Raw genomic sequence first — 16,819 nt, 5'->3', positions numbered from 1 at the left:
ACCTGGCCCTTCAGGGAACTAACAGCCAGGCCCGAATCCAGTCCTGCCTGAAGGAAGGCCAAAAAGGAAGGCAGGGAGAAGGACACAGGTGAAACGCAGTTGGACTAGCACCAACGAAAGTAAGCCTTCCAGGTACGATAGTAGACCCTGGAAGATGAAGGCTTCAGAGCCTGAATCACGGTGTGAATCACCCGGTCCGAAAGGCCGGACGCTCTTAGAACTGCGGTCTCAACAGCCAAGCCGTTAAACTGAACGACCGACAATTCGGGTGGCAGATCGGACCCTGAGACAGCAGATCGAGCCTGTCTGGAAGGCGCCAGGGAGCGTCCGCAAGAAGATTGACGAGCTCCGAAAACCAAGCTCTCCTGGTCCAATCCGGGGCGATCAGAATGACCGGCACCTTTTCTGCTCTGATCTTTTTCAACAGTTTGGAAGTAATGGAAGGGGTGGGAACAGGTAGGGTGGCATGAACTGTGACCAAGGAATGGCCAGAGCATTGACGCCCACTGCAAGAGGATCGCGAGACCTGGAGATGAACTGCAGATCCACGTCCGGAGTCCCCCATCGAAGACAAATCTTGATGGAAGACCTCCGGATGCAAGGATCATTCCCCTGCCGCGAGGCCCTTACGGCTGAGGAAGTCGGCGGCCCAATTGTTCACGCCGGGGATATGCACCGTGGATATCACCTGAGCCGTAGTCTCTACCTAAAGTAAGATCTTGGATACCTCGGCAAGGGCGAAGGAGCTGAGAGTCCCCCCTGATGGTTGACATATGCCACAGCCGTGGCATTGTCAGTCTGGATCCGGATTGGCAGGCCCCTGAGAATCCTTTCCCAGTGGCGGAGGGACAGAAAACATGGCCCGAATCTCGAGGACATTGATCGGCAGAGACGACTCCTGCGCCGACCAACGGCCCTGAACCGTGAGGTGGCGAAAAACCGCACCCCAGCCGAGGAGGCTGGCGTCCGTCGTCACCACTTACCAGTGAACTGGAAAGAAGGACCTGCCCTGGGAGATGAGAAGTGACCTCAGCCACCAGTTGAGACCGTTTGACCCGAGAAGAGAGTCGGATCTGACGAACCAGGGAGAAGACAGACCTGTCACACGGAGACAGAATGGCTTGCTGAAGGGGTCGCGAATGAAATTGGGCGAAGGGAATCGCTTCCCATGTTGCTACCATCCTCCCAGAACCTTCATGGCCGGTCGGAGGGACGGAGGCCGAGGACCCTGGAACAAGAGTATGTCCCGACAGAGAGGATCTCTGGTCTTAGGGAAGGAAGACGTTGGTCTGACAAGTGTCGGAGAGCATGCCCATAAAGATGATGCACTGAGAAGCAATAAGGCAGGACTTCTTCCAGTTGACCAGCCACCCGAAACGGCTAGGGTGTCGAGAACGACGGACAGACTTTCGTGAGCCTGAGAAAAAGGACGGAGCCTTGATGAGGATGTCGTCGAGGTATGGAAATAGGACCAAGCCTCTGACTCTCAAGATGGCCAACAGCGCCGCCATTATCTTCGTGAATACCCTTGGAGCGGTTGTGAGACCGAACGGCAGGGCGACGAATTGAAAATGTACCGGGAGCACCGCAAAGCGCAGGAATCGGTGACGTCCGAGAAATATCGGGACATGGAGGTAGGCGTCCTGAATATCTATGGAACACGGAAATTCTTGAGCCTCCATGGGAGCAATTACGGAACGAAGGGATTCCATCCCGAAGTGTCTCAGACGAACTGTCCTGTTCAGTAATCTGAGGTCCAGAATGGGGCGAACTTTGCCGTCTTTTTTCGGTACCACAAAGAGGTTCGAGTAGAAACCTGTGAATCGTTCTTTCCTGGGACGGGAACGATTTCCCCGGCTTTGAGAAGAGAAGCGATGGTTGCGAAGAAACCCGGATCTAGAGCGGGATCTCTGGGAGGTTGGGATTCGAAGAAAACGATCCCGGGGTCGTGAAAACGAACACTATCTTGTATCCCGAGGATACAACTGCCCTGACCCATGCAACTTCTACTGCAGAAATGCAGACGTCCCTGAAGAAGAGAAGATGGCCACCCAACCTGGGAGGTGGGTTGGGGTCTTGTCAGTCATGCTGAGGTGGATCTTCCAGCCCTGGCCTGGAGGATCTACCGGAGAGTAGCGAGGACGCCAGGACGGAGTGGGCCTAAAGGGCACCGCTTTCATCTCTTGACGTGCCTGTGGACTCTGGTGCTGCTAAGAAAAGGAGGTTGGTGCCGTGAGGCGATGAAAGAGGCCGAAAGGACCGAAATTGCCGTCTAGGAGGAGGGCGACGAGGATTAGCCTGGTGGAGAGGAGAACTTGTGCCCCCGGTGGCGTCCTTAATGGTTTGGTCCAGCTTGGAACCAAAGAGACGTGAGGCCTGAAAGGGGAGACTGGCGAGGGACTTTTTTGGAACACAAGTCTGCCTGCCAGGCCTTGAGCCAAACGGTCCGGCGGATGGTAACGGCATTGCTGAATGCCTGAGCCGCACAAGACGCAGCATCCAGAGAGACGGAGACCAGGTATTCACTCGCGTGGGAAATCTGGATGGCAAGCTCCGCCAGATGCACAGGAGGCGCTCTGTCCAGGATATCTCGACGGAGTTCTTTGGCCCATTTGGAAAGGGATTTCGAAACCCAGGAGGGATCGAAAACTGGGCATTTGAAGCGACTGCAGCTGCCTCAAAGGCTGATTACGCAAAGGATTCTATAACTATCGTTAGAGTCCTACAGAGATACTCCGCCGGACAGTGGAAGCACCGTGTTGGTGGAGAGCCTGGAAACGGGGATCCACCGAGGGGGAAGACCGTCCAATTGGCAGTAAGTCCTGGGGAAAAAACTTAGAAGGTGGTTTAGCCCGTCTAAACGAAACCGCCTGATCTGCGGGTTCCGTAGAGGGATCCATAATGCCACAGGTTTGGTTTATAGCTCCAATGAGATTCTGGACCATATCCCTCATGGTGGCGATTTGGTTAGAATCCAGCTCCAAATGTCCTCCGAGGGCGCATCAGATAACGCCTCGCCTGATTCAGGGGAGGAGGATCGGGAGGACGCCGACCGCAGAGGAGGACCGTGTGGCGAGATGGAGCGAGAAGAGGACTCTGACGTTCCTGTCTGGACCTTTTGCGGCTTATCAAGGAGGGCTCGGGCGGAGGCTCCTGCGACCTGCTGGCCACTGTGGGGGGCTGCAGAGGTAATCGGTCCAGCACGGATAACAGAAATTTTGAGACACCCGCGTTAGATCGGCCACCGATTGAGACAGAGAGAAAACCCAGCCTGGGATGGGCGTATCACTCTCGGGCGGACCGGCCGGAGGATCCTGGGCGGTGGGAACAATCGGGTTGCTGTGGGCCTGACAGAGCAGAGAGGCAGAAGAGGATGAGAGCGGCCCCCTTTAGAGTTAAACATTTTAGAGAGGTCCGTGAAGAAAATGCCAGAGGGTTAGGGGACAGAGGGAAGAAGGGAGTGTCAGTCTGCAATTGCAGAGCTACTCACGGCAGACGAAATGCGGAGTGAAGCTGTCCGGCTTGATGGACCTCTGGCGAGAAATGGTCCCTTAGGCAGGATGGTGGGATGGCCTCCTGGCGCAAATTGGACCGATCTGCGACTGTCTTAAATACGGGCTCTCCTCCCATTACTGTATCCTGTGTGGAGGAGAAGGCTCGTTTGGGAGTCCCAAGATGGCGCCGGTGGGCAGGGAAAAGAGGCGGTGCCTCAGTGTAATTGTCGGGCGGGAGAAAAGCCCGCCCGATGAAAGAGGGAAGGGGGCGGAGTCCGCCACCGGAAGTAGGCCCGGGCAGAAGCCGGGGCCTAAATTAGGAATAGGAGACCGGCGGAGAAGGGCCGCGGCGTAGGCACAGTGCGCCGCATGGAGGAAGCGATGCGGCAGGTGAGCAGCTGCAAACAGCGGCCGTATGTCCAAGCGGCGTGGCAACCTGGCAGGCCGCCACGCTGAAGGAGAAGGAACGGCCGCTTACAGTGGCCGGATTGCAGAGGTGGAAAAAAATGCGGCGGCTGCACAGCCCCCGCGCTGATGAAAAAGAACGGCCGCTGTAGGAGCAGGCGCAGGGGGCCGAAGCGATGCGGCGGCTGGTAAGGCCGCCGTGCTCAGAGGAAAGGAACGGACGCTTACAGCGCCGGAGCAGGGAAGAAGCAGGGAACCGCAGGGGCCCGAAGCGGTGTGGCACGGCCGCGCTTTTAAGGAGGCCGCTGAGAGCACAGCGCAGTGACAGATAAGAAGCGGCGCGGTAGTCCGAAAATGCAGCCGCGCCGGAACAGGAGAGAGGGCGGTCGCAGCCGAATAGGCACGGCGGCTGGGAAGAAAACGCGACCCACATAATGAACCCCTTAACAGGCACCCCCTTTTGAGGATCCAGGGACGAAGAAAAAAATAAAAAATAAAAATACTCACCTTAGACATCCCACGCCGGTACTAACCTGGAAAAAATGAGACGTCCAGGGAGCTGATGGACGTCCTCGTCTCCTCCAACCGACAGGCTCTGGTGGGCGAGTGGGTGGGGGACGGAGCCAGGACCGGACTTCTGAGCACGCTTGTGTGCTAGGATCTTGGTCCTGGTGAGGGATCTATGAGGATACGGGGTGGCAGTACACACCGTACTCATAGTCCGTATTGTGGGACTACAGGTGTGACTGTTCACCCTGTATCCCTCCGGAAAACCTGAAAAGAAACGACGCACATTGAGGTAGATAAGGGTCTAATGAAAGACCCGTGTCCACCTCCTACTGACACTAAGCTAAACTGAAGAGTATAATGCCAGTCGGTGGGGTGTACACTGCAGAGGAGGAGCTAACTTTTTTATTTGCATAGTGTCAGCCTCCTAGTGGCAGCAGCATACACCCCATGGTTCCTGTGTCCCCCAATGAGAGGCGATAAAGAAATGTGAGTCGTGTATATGTACTGCATGAGTCTGATATGTGAGCCCTGTATATGTGCTGCATGTGTCTGATGTGTGATAGTGTATGTGTGCTGCATGTGTCTGATATGTGAGCGGTGTATGTGTGCCGCATGTGTCTGATATGTGAGCGTTGTATGTGTGCAGCATGTCTATATGTGCGCTGTTAGTGCTACATGGGTAAATGAGCGGTGTGTGTAATAATATGACACAAAGCATCTTAAAGGAAACCTCTTAGCAGGTGTTTGAGAACCCAAAGTGACTTTCTAGTAGTAAAGATCTTGCAATGATTCCTTCCATACCTTTTTTTTTTAAGTCCGTGTCTCCATTGACTCATAATAGAGATGCGCGAATTTGATCGGGTCAGGGCTTATTCGGCAAGCTATAGCGCTTATGAAATAAGCTGCAGAGGGAACGCGGCTTCCCGGATCGCTACGGCTGATCAGATGTTCGGCTCCGCAGCTGCATGTGTCGCAGCTGTGTGACAGGCACGACACATGCATGGAGAATTGTCAGTCTCTGTGACCTGCTTCTGAGTGCTCACATAGGCGCCATTAGTCCCAGGGGTCAGTGCACGCCTAAATGGATAGTTCGGCTCTCACCGCCCCCAGGAGTAATGGCACGTGCACAAGTTGTGGGGAAGCAGCTCACGGAGAAGAGTGACCTGTCAATCACTGGTAGGACGGAGAAAGATGGAGTGATGCAAGAGAACTGTATGCACAAGTCAAACCCCTGCATTTGTATAAGAACTTGCAAATGGATTACAAGGCTGACACAGAATTATGATATAAAGATATGGAAATAATCATTGTTACAGGCACGTTACTGTAATTATGTTACTTTGAGATATGAAAACCTGCCGACACGTTCCCATTAAGTATTATTGAGGTTCCTTAAAATACAAACATATGACAATTCGTCCTTCAAACTAAAAAAAGTTGTGCACCCCTGTCTTGGGGAATCAAATGTTGCCAAATCTCTAACTTTTTTGAATTCTTAACATTTTTTGCACATATATTTTGTGCAGCCATCCAGCTTAGTGAGAGCGGCAGTGACTCTGACATTGAGTCAGGAGGAATTAGACCTAATCAACCTCACATGATGCAGGAGAATACCAGGCTGGGGATGGAAAATGATGAAAGTATGATGTCATACGGAGAAGGACTGGAGACCTCACAAGGGATGGAAGACAGCAACATCAGGTTGGTAGAAGAACCTATAATGTAATATTCACGTGTTCAGCTCACATTAAACCATTCTTTAGCTCACATCTGCATTAGGACTAGTACGTAAGATTACACTGTACATAGCAATGTCATGTCTAACAAACTGATGTACCAAAAACTCACGCCAGTGTCCGTACAACACTCCTGTTACTCCTAACTCTGAATGAAACCTAAAGCAAGATACAAAATGCAAAAATAACAGCGATTTCTGGATATCATTGTGAATATGACACAAATGAAGCGGACTACGTTGCTCCGGCAGACCCTTAATTCTAAAGCTTTCCAAAGATGGAAATAATGGAGCACAAATCCTGGCACTGGAAAATCCCTCTTAAAAATGGATATACAGTCATGGCCAAAAGTTTTGAGAATGAGACAAATATTAATTTTTCCAAAGTCTACTGCTTCATTTTTTCTAATGGCAATTTGCATATACTCCTGAATGTCAGAGTGATCAGCTTAACAGCAATTACTGTACTTGCAAAGTCAATATTTGCCCAGAAAATGAACTTTAACCCCCAAAACACATTTCAACATCATTGCAGACATGCCTTAAAAGGAGCTGCTAACATCGTTTTAGTGATTGATCCATTAACACAGGTGTGGGTGTTGATGAGGACAGGGCTGGCGATCAATCAGTCATGATTAAGTAAGAATGACATCACTGGACACTTTAAAAGGAGGCTGGTGCTTGGTATCATTGTTTCTCTTCAGTTAACCATGGTTATCTCTAAAGAAACACGTGCAGCCATCATTGCACTGCACAAAAATGGCCTAACAGGGAAGAGTATCGCAGCTACAAAGATTGCACCTCAGTCAACAATCTATCGCATCATCAAGAACTTCAAGGAGAGAGCTTCCATTGTTGTCAAAAAGGCTCCAGGGCGCCCAAGAAAGACCAGCAAGCACCAGCACCGTATCTTAAAACTGTTTCAGCTGCGGGATCGGACTACCAGCAGTGCCGAGCTTGCTCAGGAATGGCAGCAGGCTGGTGTGAGTGCTTCTGCACGCACTGTGAGGCGGAGACTCTTTGAGCAAGGCCTGGTTTTAAGGAGGGCAGCAAAGAAGCCACTTCTCTCCAGAAAAAACATCAGGGACCAACTGATATTCTGCAAAAGGTACAGGAAGTGGACTGCTGAGGACTGGGGCAAAGTCATTTTCTCTGATGAATCCCCTTTTCGATTGTTTGGGACATCTGGAAAACAGCTTATTCGGAGAAGAAGAGGTGAGCGCTACCACCAGTCTTGTCTCATGCCAACTGTAAAGCATCCTGAAACCATTCATGTGTGGGGTTGCTTCTCAGCCAAGGGAATCGGCTCACTCACAGTCTTGCCTAAAAACACAGCCATGAATAAAGAATGGTACCAGAATGTCCTCCAAGAGCAACTTCTCCCAACCGTCCAAGAGCAGTTTGGCGCCCAACAATGCCTTTTTTTCAGCATGATGGAGCATCTTGCATTAACCCCTTCCCGACCTTTGACGCCACGTAGGCGTCATGAAAGTCGGTGCCAATCCGACCCATGACGCCTATGTGGCGTCATGGAAAGATCGCGTCCCTGCAGATCGGGTGAAAGGGTTAACTCCCATTTCACCCGATCTGCAGGGACAGGGGGAGTGGTAGTTTAGCCCAGGGGGGGTGGCTTCACCCCCCCGTGGCTACAATCGCTCTGATTGGCTGTTGAAAGTGAAACTGCCAATCAGAGCGATTTGTAATATTTCACCTATTATAACGGGTGAAATATTACAATCCAGCCATGGCCGATGCTGAAATATCATCGGCCATGGCTGTAAATACTAATGTGCCCCCACCCCACCGATCGCCCCCCCAGCCCCCCGATCTGTCCGGTACACTGCTCCGGCTCCCCTCTGTCCTGTGCTCCGCTCCCCCACGTGCTCTTGTCCGCTCACCCCCGTGCTCCAATCACCCCCCCTGCACTCCGATCCACCCCCCCCCGTGCTCCGTTCCACCCCCCCGTGCTCCGTTCCACCCCCCACCCCCCCGTGCTCCGTTCCACCCTCCCCGTGCTCCGTTCCACCCCTCCCGCGCTCCGATTCACCCCCCCATGCTCCGATCCCCCCCCCTCGTGCTCCCCCCTCCACCCCATCATACTTACCGATCCTGCCGGGGTCCGTCCGTCTTCTCCCCGGGCGCCGCCATCTTCCAAAATGGCGGGCGCATACGCAGTGCGCCCGCCGAATCTGCCGGCCGGCAGATTCGTTCCAAAGTGCATTTTGATCACTGAGATATAATCTATCTCAGTGATCAAAATAAAAAAATAATAAATGACCCCCCCCTTCCTTTGTCACCCCCATAGGTAGGGACAATAAAAAAATAAAGAATTTTTTTTTCCCACTAATGTTAGAATAGGGGTAGGGGTAGGGCTAGGGTTAGGGGTAGGGCTAGGGTTAGGGGTAGGGTTAGGGCTAGGGTTAGGGTTTCGGTATGTGCACACGTATTCTGGTCCTCTGCGGATTTTTCCGCTGCGGATTTGATAAATCCGCAGTGCTAAACCGCTGCGGATTTATGGCGGATTTACCGCGTTTTTTCTGCGCATTTCACTGCAGTTTTACAACTGCGATTTTCTATTGGAGCAGTTGTAAAACCGCTGCGGAATCCGCACAAAGAAGTGACATGCTGCGGAATGTAAACCGCTGCGTTTCCGTGCAGTTTTTCCGCAGCATGTGTACAGCGATTTTTGTTTCCCATGGGTTTGCATTGAACTGTAAACTCATGGGAAACTGCTGCGGATCCGCAGTGTTTTCCGCAGCGTGTGCACATACCTTTAGAATTAGGCTATGTGCCCACACTGCGGATTGGCCGCTGCGGATTCGCAGCAGTGTTCCATCAGGTTTACAGTACCATGTAAACCTATGGAAAACCAAATCCGCTGTGCCCATGGTGCGGAAAATACCACGCTGAAACGCTGCGTTGTATTTTCCGCAGCATGTCAATTCTTTGTGCGGATTCCGCAGCGTTTTACACCTGTTCCTCAATAGGAATCCGCAGGTGAAATCCGCACAAAAAACACTGGAAATCCGCGGAAAATCCGCCGGTAAAACGCAGTGCCTTTTACCCGCGGATTTTTCAAAAATGATGCTGAAAAATCTCACACGAATCCGCAACGTGGGCACATAGCCTTAGGGTTAGGGTTGGAATTAGGGTTGTGATTAGGGTTATGGCTACAGTTGGGATTAGGGTTAGGGGTGTGGGGGGGTTAGTGCTGGAGGTAGAATTGAGGGGTTTCCACTGTTTAGGCACATCAGGGGTCTCCAAACGCAACAAGGCGCCACCATTGATTCCAGCCAATCTCGTATTCAAAAAGTCAAATGGTGCTCCCTCAATTCCGAGCCCCGACGTGTGCCCAAACAGTGGTTTACCCCCACATATGGGGTACCAGCATACTCAGGATAAACTGCGCAACAATTACTGGGGTCCAATTTATCCTGTTACCCTTGTGAAAATAAAAAAATGCTTGCAAAAACATCATTTTTGAGGAAAGAAAAATGATTTTTTATTTTCACGGCTCTGCGTTGTAAACGTCTGTGAAGCACTTGGGGGTTCAAAGTGCTCACCACATATCTAGATAAGTTCCTTGGGGGATCTAGTTTCTAAAATGGGGTCACTTGTGGGGGGTTTCTACTGTTTAGGAACACCAGGGGCTCTGCAAACGCAACGTGACGCCCGCAGACCATTCCATCAAATTCTGCATTTCAAAAGTCACTACTTCCCTTCTGAGCCCCGACGTGTGCCCAAACAGTGGTTTACCTCCACACATGGGGTATCAGCGTACTCAGGAGAAACTGGACAACAACTTTTGGGGTCCAATTTCTCCTGTAACCCTTGGGAAAATAAAAAATTCTGGGCTAAATAATTATTTTTGAGGAAAGAAAACGTATTTATTATTTTCACGGCTCTGCATTATAAACTTCTGTGAAGCACTTGGGGGTTCAAAGTGCTCACCACACATCTAGATAAGTTCCTTTCGGGGTCTAGTTTCCAAAATGGGGTCACTTGTGGGGGGTTTCTACTGTTAAGCCACATCAGGGGCTCTGCAAACGCAACGTGACGCCCACAGAGCATTCCATCAAAGTCTGCATTTCAAAACGTCACTACTTCACTTCCGAGCCCCGGCATGTGCCCAAACAGTGGTTTACCCCCACATATGGGGTATCAGCGTACTCAGGAGAAACTGGACAACAACTTTTGGGGTCAAATTTCTCCTGTTACCCTTGGGAAAATAAAAAATTGCAGGCTAAAAGATCATTTTTGAGAAAATAATTTTTTTTTTTTATTTTCATGGCTCAGCGTTATAAACTTCTGTGAAGCACTTGGGGGTTCAAAGTCCTCACCACACATCTAGATTAGTTCCTTTGGGGGTCTAGTTTCCAAAATGGGGTCATTTGTGGGGATCTCCAATGTTTAGGCACACAGGGGCTCTCCAAACGTCACATGGTGTCCGCTAATGATTGGAGCTAATTTTCCATTTAAAAAGCCAAATGGCGTGCCTTCCCTTCCGAGCCCTGCCGTGCGCCTAAACAGTGGTTTACCCCCACATATGGGGTATCAGCGTACTCAGGACAAACTGCACAACAACATTTGGAGTCCAATTTCTCCTATTACCCTTGGCAAAATAGGAAATTCCAGGCTAAAAAATCATTTTTGAGGAAAGAAAAATTTTATTTTCATGGCTCTGCGTTATAAACTTCTGTGAAGCACCTGGGGGTTTAAAGTGCTCAATATGCATCTAGATAAGTTCCTTGGGGGGTCTAGTTTCCAAAATGGGGTCACTTGTGGGGGAGCGCCAATGTTTAGGCACACAGGGTCTCTCCAAACGCGACATGGTGTCCGTTAACGATGGAGATAATTTTTCATTCAAAAAGTCAAATGGTGCTCCTTCCCTTCCGAGCCTTACCATGTGCCCAAACAGTGGTTTACCCCTACATATGAGGTATCAGCGTACTCAGGAGAAATTGCCCAACAAATTTTAGGATCCATTTTATCCTGTTACCCATGTGAAAATGAAAAAATTGAGGCTAAAAGAATTTTTTTGTGAAAAAAAAGTACTTTTTCATTTTTACGGATCAATTAGTGAACCACCTGGGGGTTCAAAGTGCTCACTATGCATCTAGATAAGTTCCTTGGGGCGTCTAGTTTCCAAAATGGGGTCACTTGTGGGGGAGCTCCAATTTTTAGGCACACGGGGGCTCTCCAAACGTGACATGGTGTCCGCTAAAGAGTGGAGCCAATTTTTTATTCAAAAAATCAAATGGCGCTCCTTCCCTTCCAAGCCCTGCCGTGCGCCCAAACAGTGGTTTACCCCCACATATGAGGTGTCAGCGTACTCAGGACAAATTGGACAACAACTTTCGTGGTTCAGTTTCTCCTTTTACCATTGGGAAAATAAAAAAATTGTTGCTAAAAGATAATTTTTGTGACTAAAAAGTTAAATGTTCATTTTTTCCTTCCATGTTGCTTCTGCTGCTGTGAAGCACCTAAAGGGTTAATAAACTTCTTGAATGTGGTTTTGAGTACCTTGAGGGGTGCAGTTTTTAGAATGGTGTCACTTTTGGGTATTTTCAGCCATATAGACCCCTCAAACTGACTTCAAATGTGAGGTGGTCCCTAAAAAAAATGGTTTTGTAAATTTCGTTGTAAAAATGAGAAATCGCTGGTCAAATTTTAACCCTTATAACTTCCTAGCAAAAAAAAATTTTGTTTCCAAAATTGTGCTGATGTAAAGTAAACATGTGGGAAATGTTATTTATTAACTATTTTGTGTCACATAACTCTCTAGTTTAACAGAATAAAAATTCAAAATGTGAAAATTGCGAAATTTTCAAAATTTTCGCCAAATTTCCGTTTTTATCACAAATAAACGCAGAATTTATTGACCTAAATTTACCACTAACATGAAGCCCAATATGTCACGAAAAAACAATCTCAAAACCGCTAGGATCCGTTGAAGCGTTCCTGAGTTATTACCTCATAAAGGGACACTGGTCAGAATTGCAAAAAATGGCAAGGTCTTTAAGGTCAAAATAGGCTGGGTCATGAAGGGGTTAAGGAAAGGTGATAACTAAATGGCTCATGGAACAAAACATAGAGATTTTGGGTCCATGGCCTGGAAACTCCCCAGATCTTAATCCCATTGAGAACTTGTGGTCAATCATCAAGAGACGGGTGGACAAACAAAAACCAACAAATTCTGGCAAAATGCAAGCATTGATTATGCAAGAATGGACTGCTATCAGTCAGGATTTGGTCCAGAAGTTGACTGAGAGCATGCAAGGGAGAATGGCAGAGGTCTTGAAGAAGAAGGGTCAACACTGCAAATATTGACTTGCTGCATTAACTCATTCTAACTGTCAATATAACCTATTGGTACTCATAATATGATTGCAATTATATTTATGTATGTGATATAAACATCAGACAAACACTAATAAAAACCAGAGGGCAGCAGATCATGTGAAAATATAATTTTGGTGTCATTCTCAAAACTTCTGGCCATGACTGTAGTTTATTAATTTCGTAATATAAGACAGTTGGTGTTTGTTTATAAAAGGTGACACCAAGTTAAAAATATCCACTAAAATACAAAAAATGTATAACATAAACACATCAATGATAGTTTGTCCATCACCTTGAATATTGCATTTTCAGTTCTGTATTTCATAAGAGGCCCATGCCTGATCTTGATCCTGAACCCGAACCCCATTGAAATCAATGGGGACTCGGACTTTAGAGCTGGAAACCCCCTTCCCCTTTTCTCTCTCCCTCCCCTCTCTCTTTCACAATCCCTTTATCTCCCCCTCTCTCTTTCTCCCCCTCTATATTTCTTTCTTTCTCTCTCTCCCCTCCCCCTCTTTCCTTCTCTCTCCCCCTCCCGCCTTTTCCACCCCTCTCCCTCTTCCGCTTGCTCCCTCTCCCACTCTCTCCCCATCTTTTTCTCTCTCCCTTTCTTTATCTCTCCCCCCCTTTATCTCTCCCCCCTTTTTCTCCCTTTCCCTCTCTGACTCTCCCTTTCTCCCCTCTCTGCTCCTTTTTTCACCCCCTCTCTCTACTCCTCCCCCTCTTTCCCTCCCTCCCTCTCCCTCTCTTCCTCCCTCTTCCTCCTCCCCAGACTCCCGAACTGAAAAATGGACATCCAGGAGAAGTCCACATTCAGAATTCAGCACCACACACTAGGTGTTCGATATGAACCCCGAGCTTTGCAGTTCGGGTTTGCTCTTCTTTAGCCATGACCTCCGATCTATTATTGTTATTTATTGTTATAGCGCCATTTATTCCATGGCGCGTTACATGTAAGGAGGGTTATACATAATAAAAACAAGTACAATAATCTTAAACAATACAAGCCATAACTTGTACAGGAGGAGAGAGGACCCTGCCCGCGAGGGCTCACAATCTACAAGGGATGGGTGAGAATACAGTAGGTGAGGGTAGAGATGGTCATGCAGTGGTTTGGTCGATCGGTGGTTACTGCAGGTTGTAGGCTTGTCGGAAGAGGTGGGTCTTCAGGTTCTTTTTGAAGGTTTCGATGGTAGTCGAGAGTCTGATGTGTTGTGGTAGAGGGTTCCAGAGTAGGGGTGATACGTGAGAAAAATCTTGTATACGATTGTGGGAAGAGGAGATAAGAAGGGAGTAAAGAAGGAGATCTTGAGAGGATCAGAGGTTGCGTGTAGGTAAGTACCGGGAGACGAGGTCACAGATGTATGGAGGAGACAGGTTGTGGATGGCTTTGTATGTCATTGTTAGGGTTTTGTACTGGAGTCTCTGGGCAATGGGGAGCCAGTGAAGGGATTGACAGAGGGGAGAGGCCGGGGAATAGCGGGGGGACAGGTGGATTAATCGGGCAGCAGAGTTTAGAATAGATTGGAGGGGTGCGAGAGTGTTCGAGGGGAGGCCACAGAGCAGGAGGTTGCAGTAGTCAAGGCGAGAGATGATGAGGGCATGGACTAGGGTTTTTGCAGATTCTTGGTTGAGGAATGAACGGATTAGTGAAATATTTTTGAGTTGAAGTCGGCAGGAAGTGGAAAGGGCTTGGATATGTGGTTTGAAGGAGAGATCAGCGTCAAGGATTACCCCGAGGCAGCAAGCTTGTGGGATCTATAAAGGTAGAACTGCCTGTAGCCTTTAGGATTGAGGTTTCATAGTTTGCACATTGTGTGGTGGGCAAGGCTGCTGTGAAGGACAGAGCGCTGTGATATCCTTTGTTTATTATGGGTGGGTTTTGTCATTCAAAACCATTACAAGCTGAATCCTAGAATCTGTGGCCATTGTGACATAGGAGGGAAAGTTGAGTAACAAGTTTTGCTATTTCTCTAGTTTGCATTATTTAGCATTACCTGCATGGGGCCTCACTTGCATTTCTTGGCAATCATCTTACATAATAAAGTTAAAAAAAGTAGTTTTGTTTTCAAACACCATCACAACTGTTCATGGTTTATATATTGATTGTAGCACAGCCCCATTAACATGAATGGCATTGAGCTTCAGTGCCACATAGAACCCATAGACAAGCGTATTTCCATTTCTGGAACAAATAATTTATTTGCTACTTATTGTCTTAACATTCGGAGAAAAGTATTACTACAAAAATTGCGAAGTGAAAATGTTTGGACAGTTTCCGACATCTGTATATGGACCACAATGCCTGGACTGAACGCTGGTCTCCTGACCCGCGAGAGAGCCACAGTCAGTCCCAGTATTGCAGTTTTTTTATGGCCCTGGAAATACGCTTGTCTGAACCAGGCCCAATAAAGATTATTTTGTGTAAGAGGGAGTCGTATCTGAATTGAATCAAACTGATTTGTATTTTATAGTTATGGAAGTTATGAGGAGCCTGACCCAAAATCTAATACTAGAGACACCAGTTTTAGTAGCATGGGAGGCTATGAGATATCAGAAGAAGAAGAGGACGAGGAAGAAGAGCGTCATGGGCCCAATGTACTCAGTCAGATCCAGCTCTCAGAAGATGAAGAAGACAGCGAAGAGTTTGCATCAATTCATGGAGATAGTGACATGGATTCTGATAATTAAAATAACTAAGAAATGTTCAATTGTCCTTGTATGTAGACTATGTATTATAAATAAATTATATTAAGGTTTTTGTTTTTCATTCCATTTGAACATACAATTTGACGCCATTAATAGACTTGTCATAAAAACAGAACTGAGTCTGTGTGACCAGAACTTCACAATATATGTGAAATTTAGCTTTTTCAAGGCTTTACACAATTGAAGCAGCTCTGTATCAGAGGTGTGTTTACATCCGGTGAAGTCACATCCGGCTGTATTGCCCTGTAAATGTGTGCTTGACTGTGCAAATATTGTCTGTAAGTTTCCAGTGTACTGTACAAAGTTTTTCATGTAATGTTTCTTAATAAAGCTCACTTTGGTATACTTTACTTTTCACTTTTCCATACTTCTGACATGTCAAGGAAAATAGATACACACACAGATATGTGTGTGTATATGTATATGTATATATATATATATATATATATATATATATATACATACACAGTACAGACCAAAAGTTTGGACACACCTTCTCATTTAAAGATTTTTCTGTATTTTCATGACTATGAAAATTGTACATTCACACTGAAGGCATCGAAACTCTATATTCTAGGTTCTTCAAAGTAGCCACCTTTTGCTTTGACGACTGCTTTGCACACTCTACTCTTTACACACTGGCATTCTCTTGAAGAGCTTCAAGAGGTAGTCACCCGGAATGGTTTTCACTTCACAGGTGTGCCCTGTCAGGTTTAATAAGTGGATTTCTTGCTTTATAAATGGTGTTGGGACCATCAGTTGTGTTGTGCAGAAGTCTGGTGGATACACAGCTGATAGTCCTACTGAATAGACTGTTAGAATTTGTATTATGGCAAGAAAAAAGCAGCTAAGTAAAGAAAAACGGGTGGCCATCATTACTTTAAGAAATGAAGGTCAGTCAGTCCGAAAAATTGGAAAAACTTTGAAAGTGTCCCCAAGTGCAGTGGCAAAAACCATCAAGCGCTACAAAGAAACTGGCTCACATGAGGACCGACCCAGGAAAGGAAGACCAAGAGTCACCTCTGCTTCTGAGGATAAGTTTATCCGAGTCACCAGCCTCAGAAATAGCAGGTTAACAGCAGCTCAGATTAGAGACCAGGTCAATGCCACACAGAGTTCTAGCAGCAGACACATCTCTACAACAACTGTTAAGAGGAGACTTTGTGCAGCAAATATATACAGTTAGGGCCAGAAATATTTGGACAGTGACACAATTTTCGCGAGTTGGGCTCTGCATGCCACCACATTGGATTTGAAATGAAACCTCTACAACAGAATTCAAGTGCAGATTGTAACGTTTAATTTGAAGGGTTGAACAAAAATATCTGATAGAAAATGTAGGAATTGTACACATTTCTTTACAAACACTCCACATTTTAGGAGGTCAAAAGTAATTGGACAAATAAACATAACCCAAACAAAATATTTTCAATATTTTGTTGCAAATCCTTTGGAGGCAATCACTGCCTTAAGTCTGGAACCCATGGACATCACCAAACGCTGGGTTTCCTCCTTCTTAATGCTTTGCCAGGCCTTTACAGCCGCAGCCTTCAGGTCTTGCTTGTTTGTGGGTCTTTCCGTCTTAAGTCTGGATTTGAGCAAGTGAAATGCATGCTCAATTGGG

General features: G+C 47.5%; 1 protein-coding gene across 1 annotated transcript in view; it reads left to right on the top strand.

The window, feature by feature from the left end:
• TAF1 (TATA-box binding protein associated factor 1) overlaps positions 1 to 15,545 on the top strand; it is a 102,589-nt gene extending 87,044 nt beyond the window's left edge. Inside the window, exons 39-40 of the mRNA XM_069747263.1 lie at positions 5,936 to 6,110; positions 14,961 to 15,545. Coding sequence (XP_069603364.1) covers positions 5,936 to 6,110; positions 14,961 to 15,177 — 392 coding nt within the window. The 3' untranslated portion in view covers positions 15,178 to 15,545. The remainder of the gene's footprint in view (positions 1 to 5,935; positions 6,111 to 14,960) is intronic.
• The last annotated feature ends 1,274 nt before the right edge of the window (positions 15,546 to 16,819 follow it).

The sequence above is a fragment of the Ranitomeya imitator genome, chromosome 2 (assembly GCF_032444005.1).
Source record: "Ranitomeya imitator isolate aRanImi1 chromosome 2, aRanImi1.pri, whole genome shotgun sequence".
In the NCBI taxonomy this organism is placed as follows: Eukaryota; Metazoa; Chordata; class Amphibia; order Anura; family Dendrobatidae; genus Ranitomeya; species Ranitomeya imitator.
This window is presented reverse-complemented; position numbering and strand designations above follow the sequence as displayed.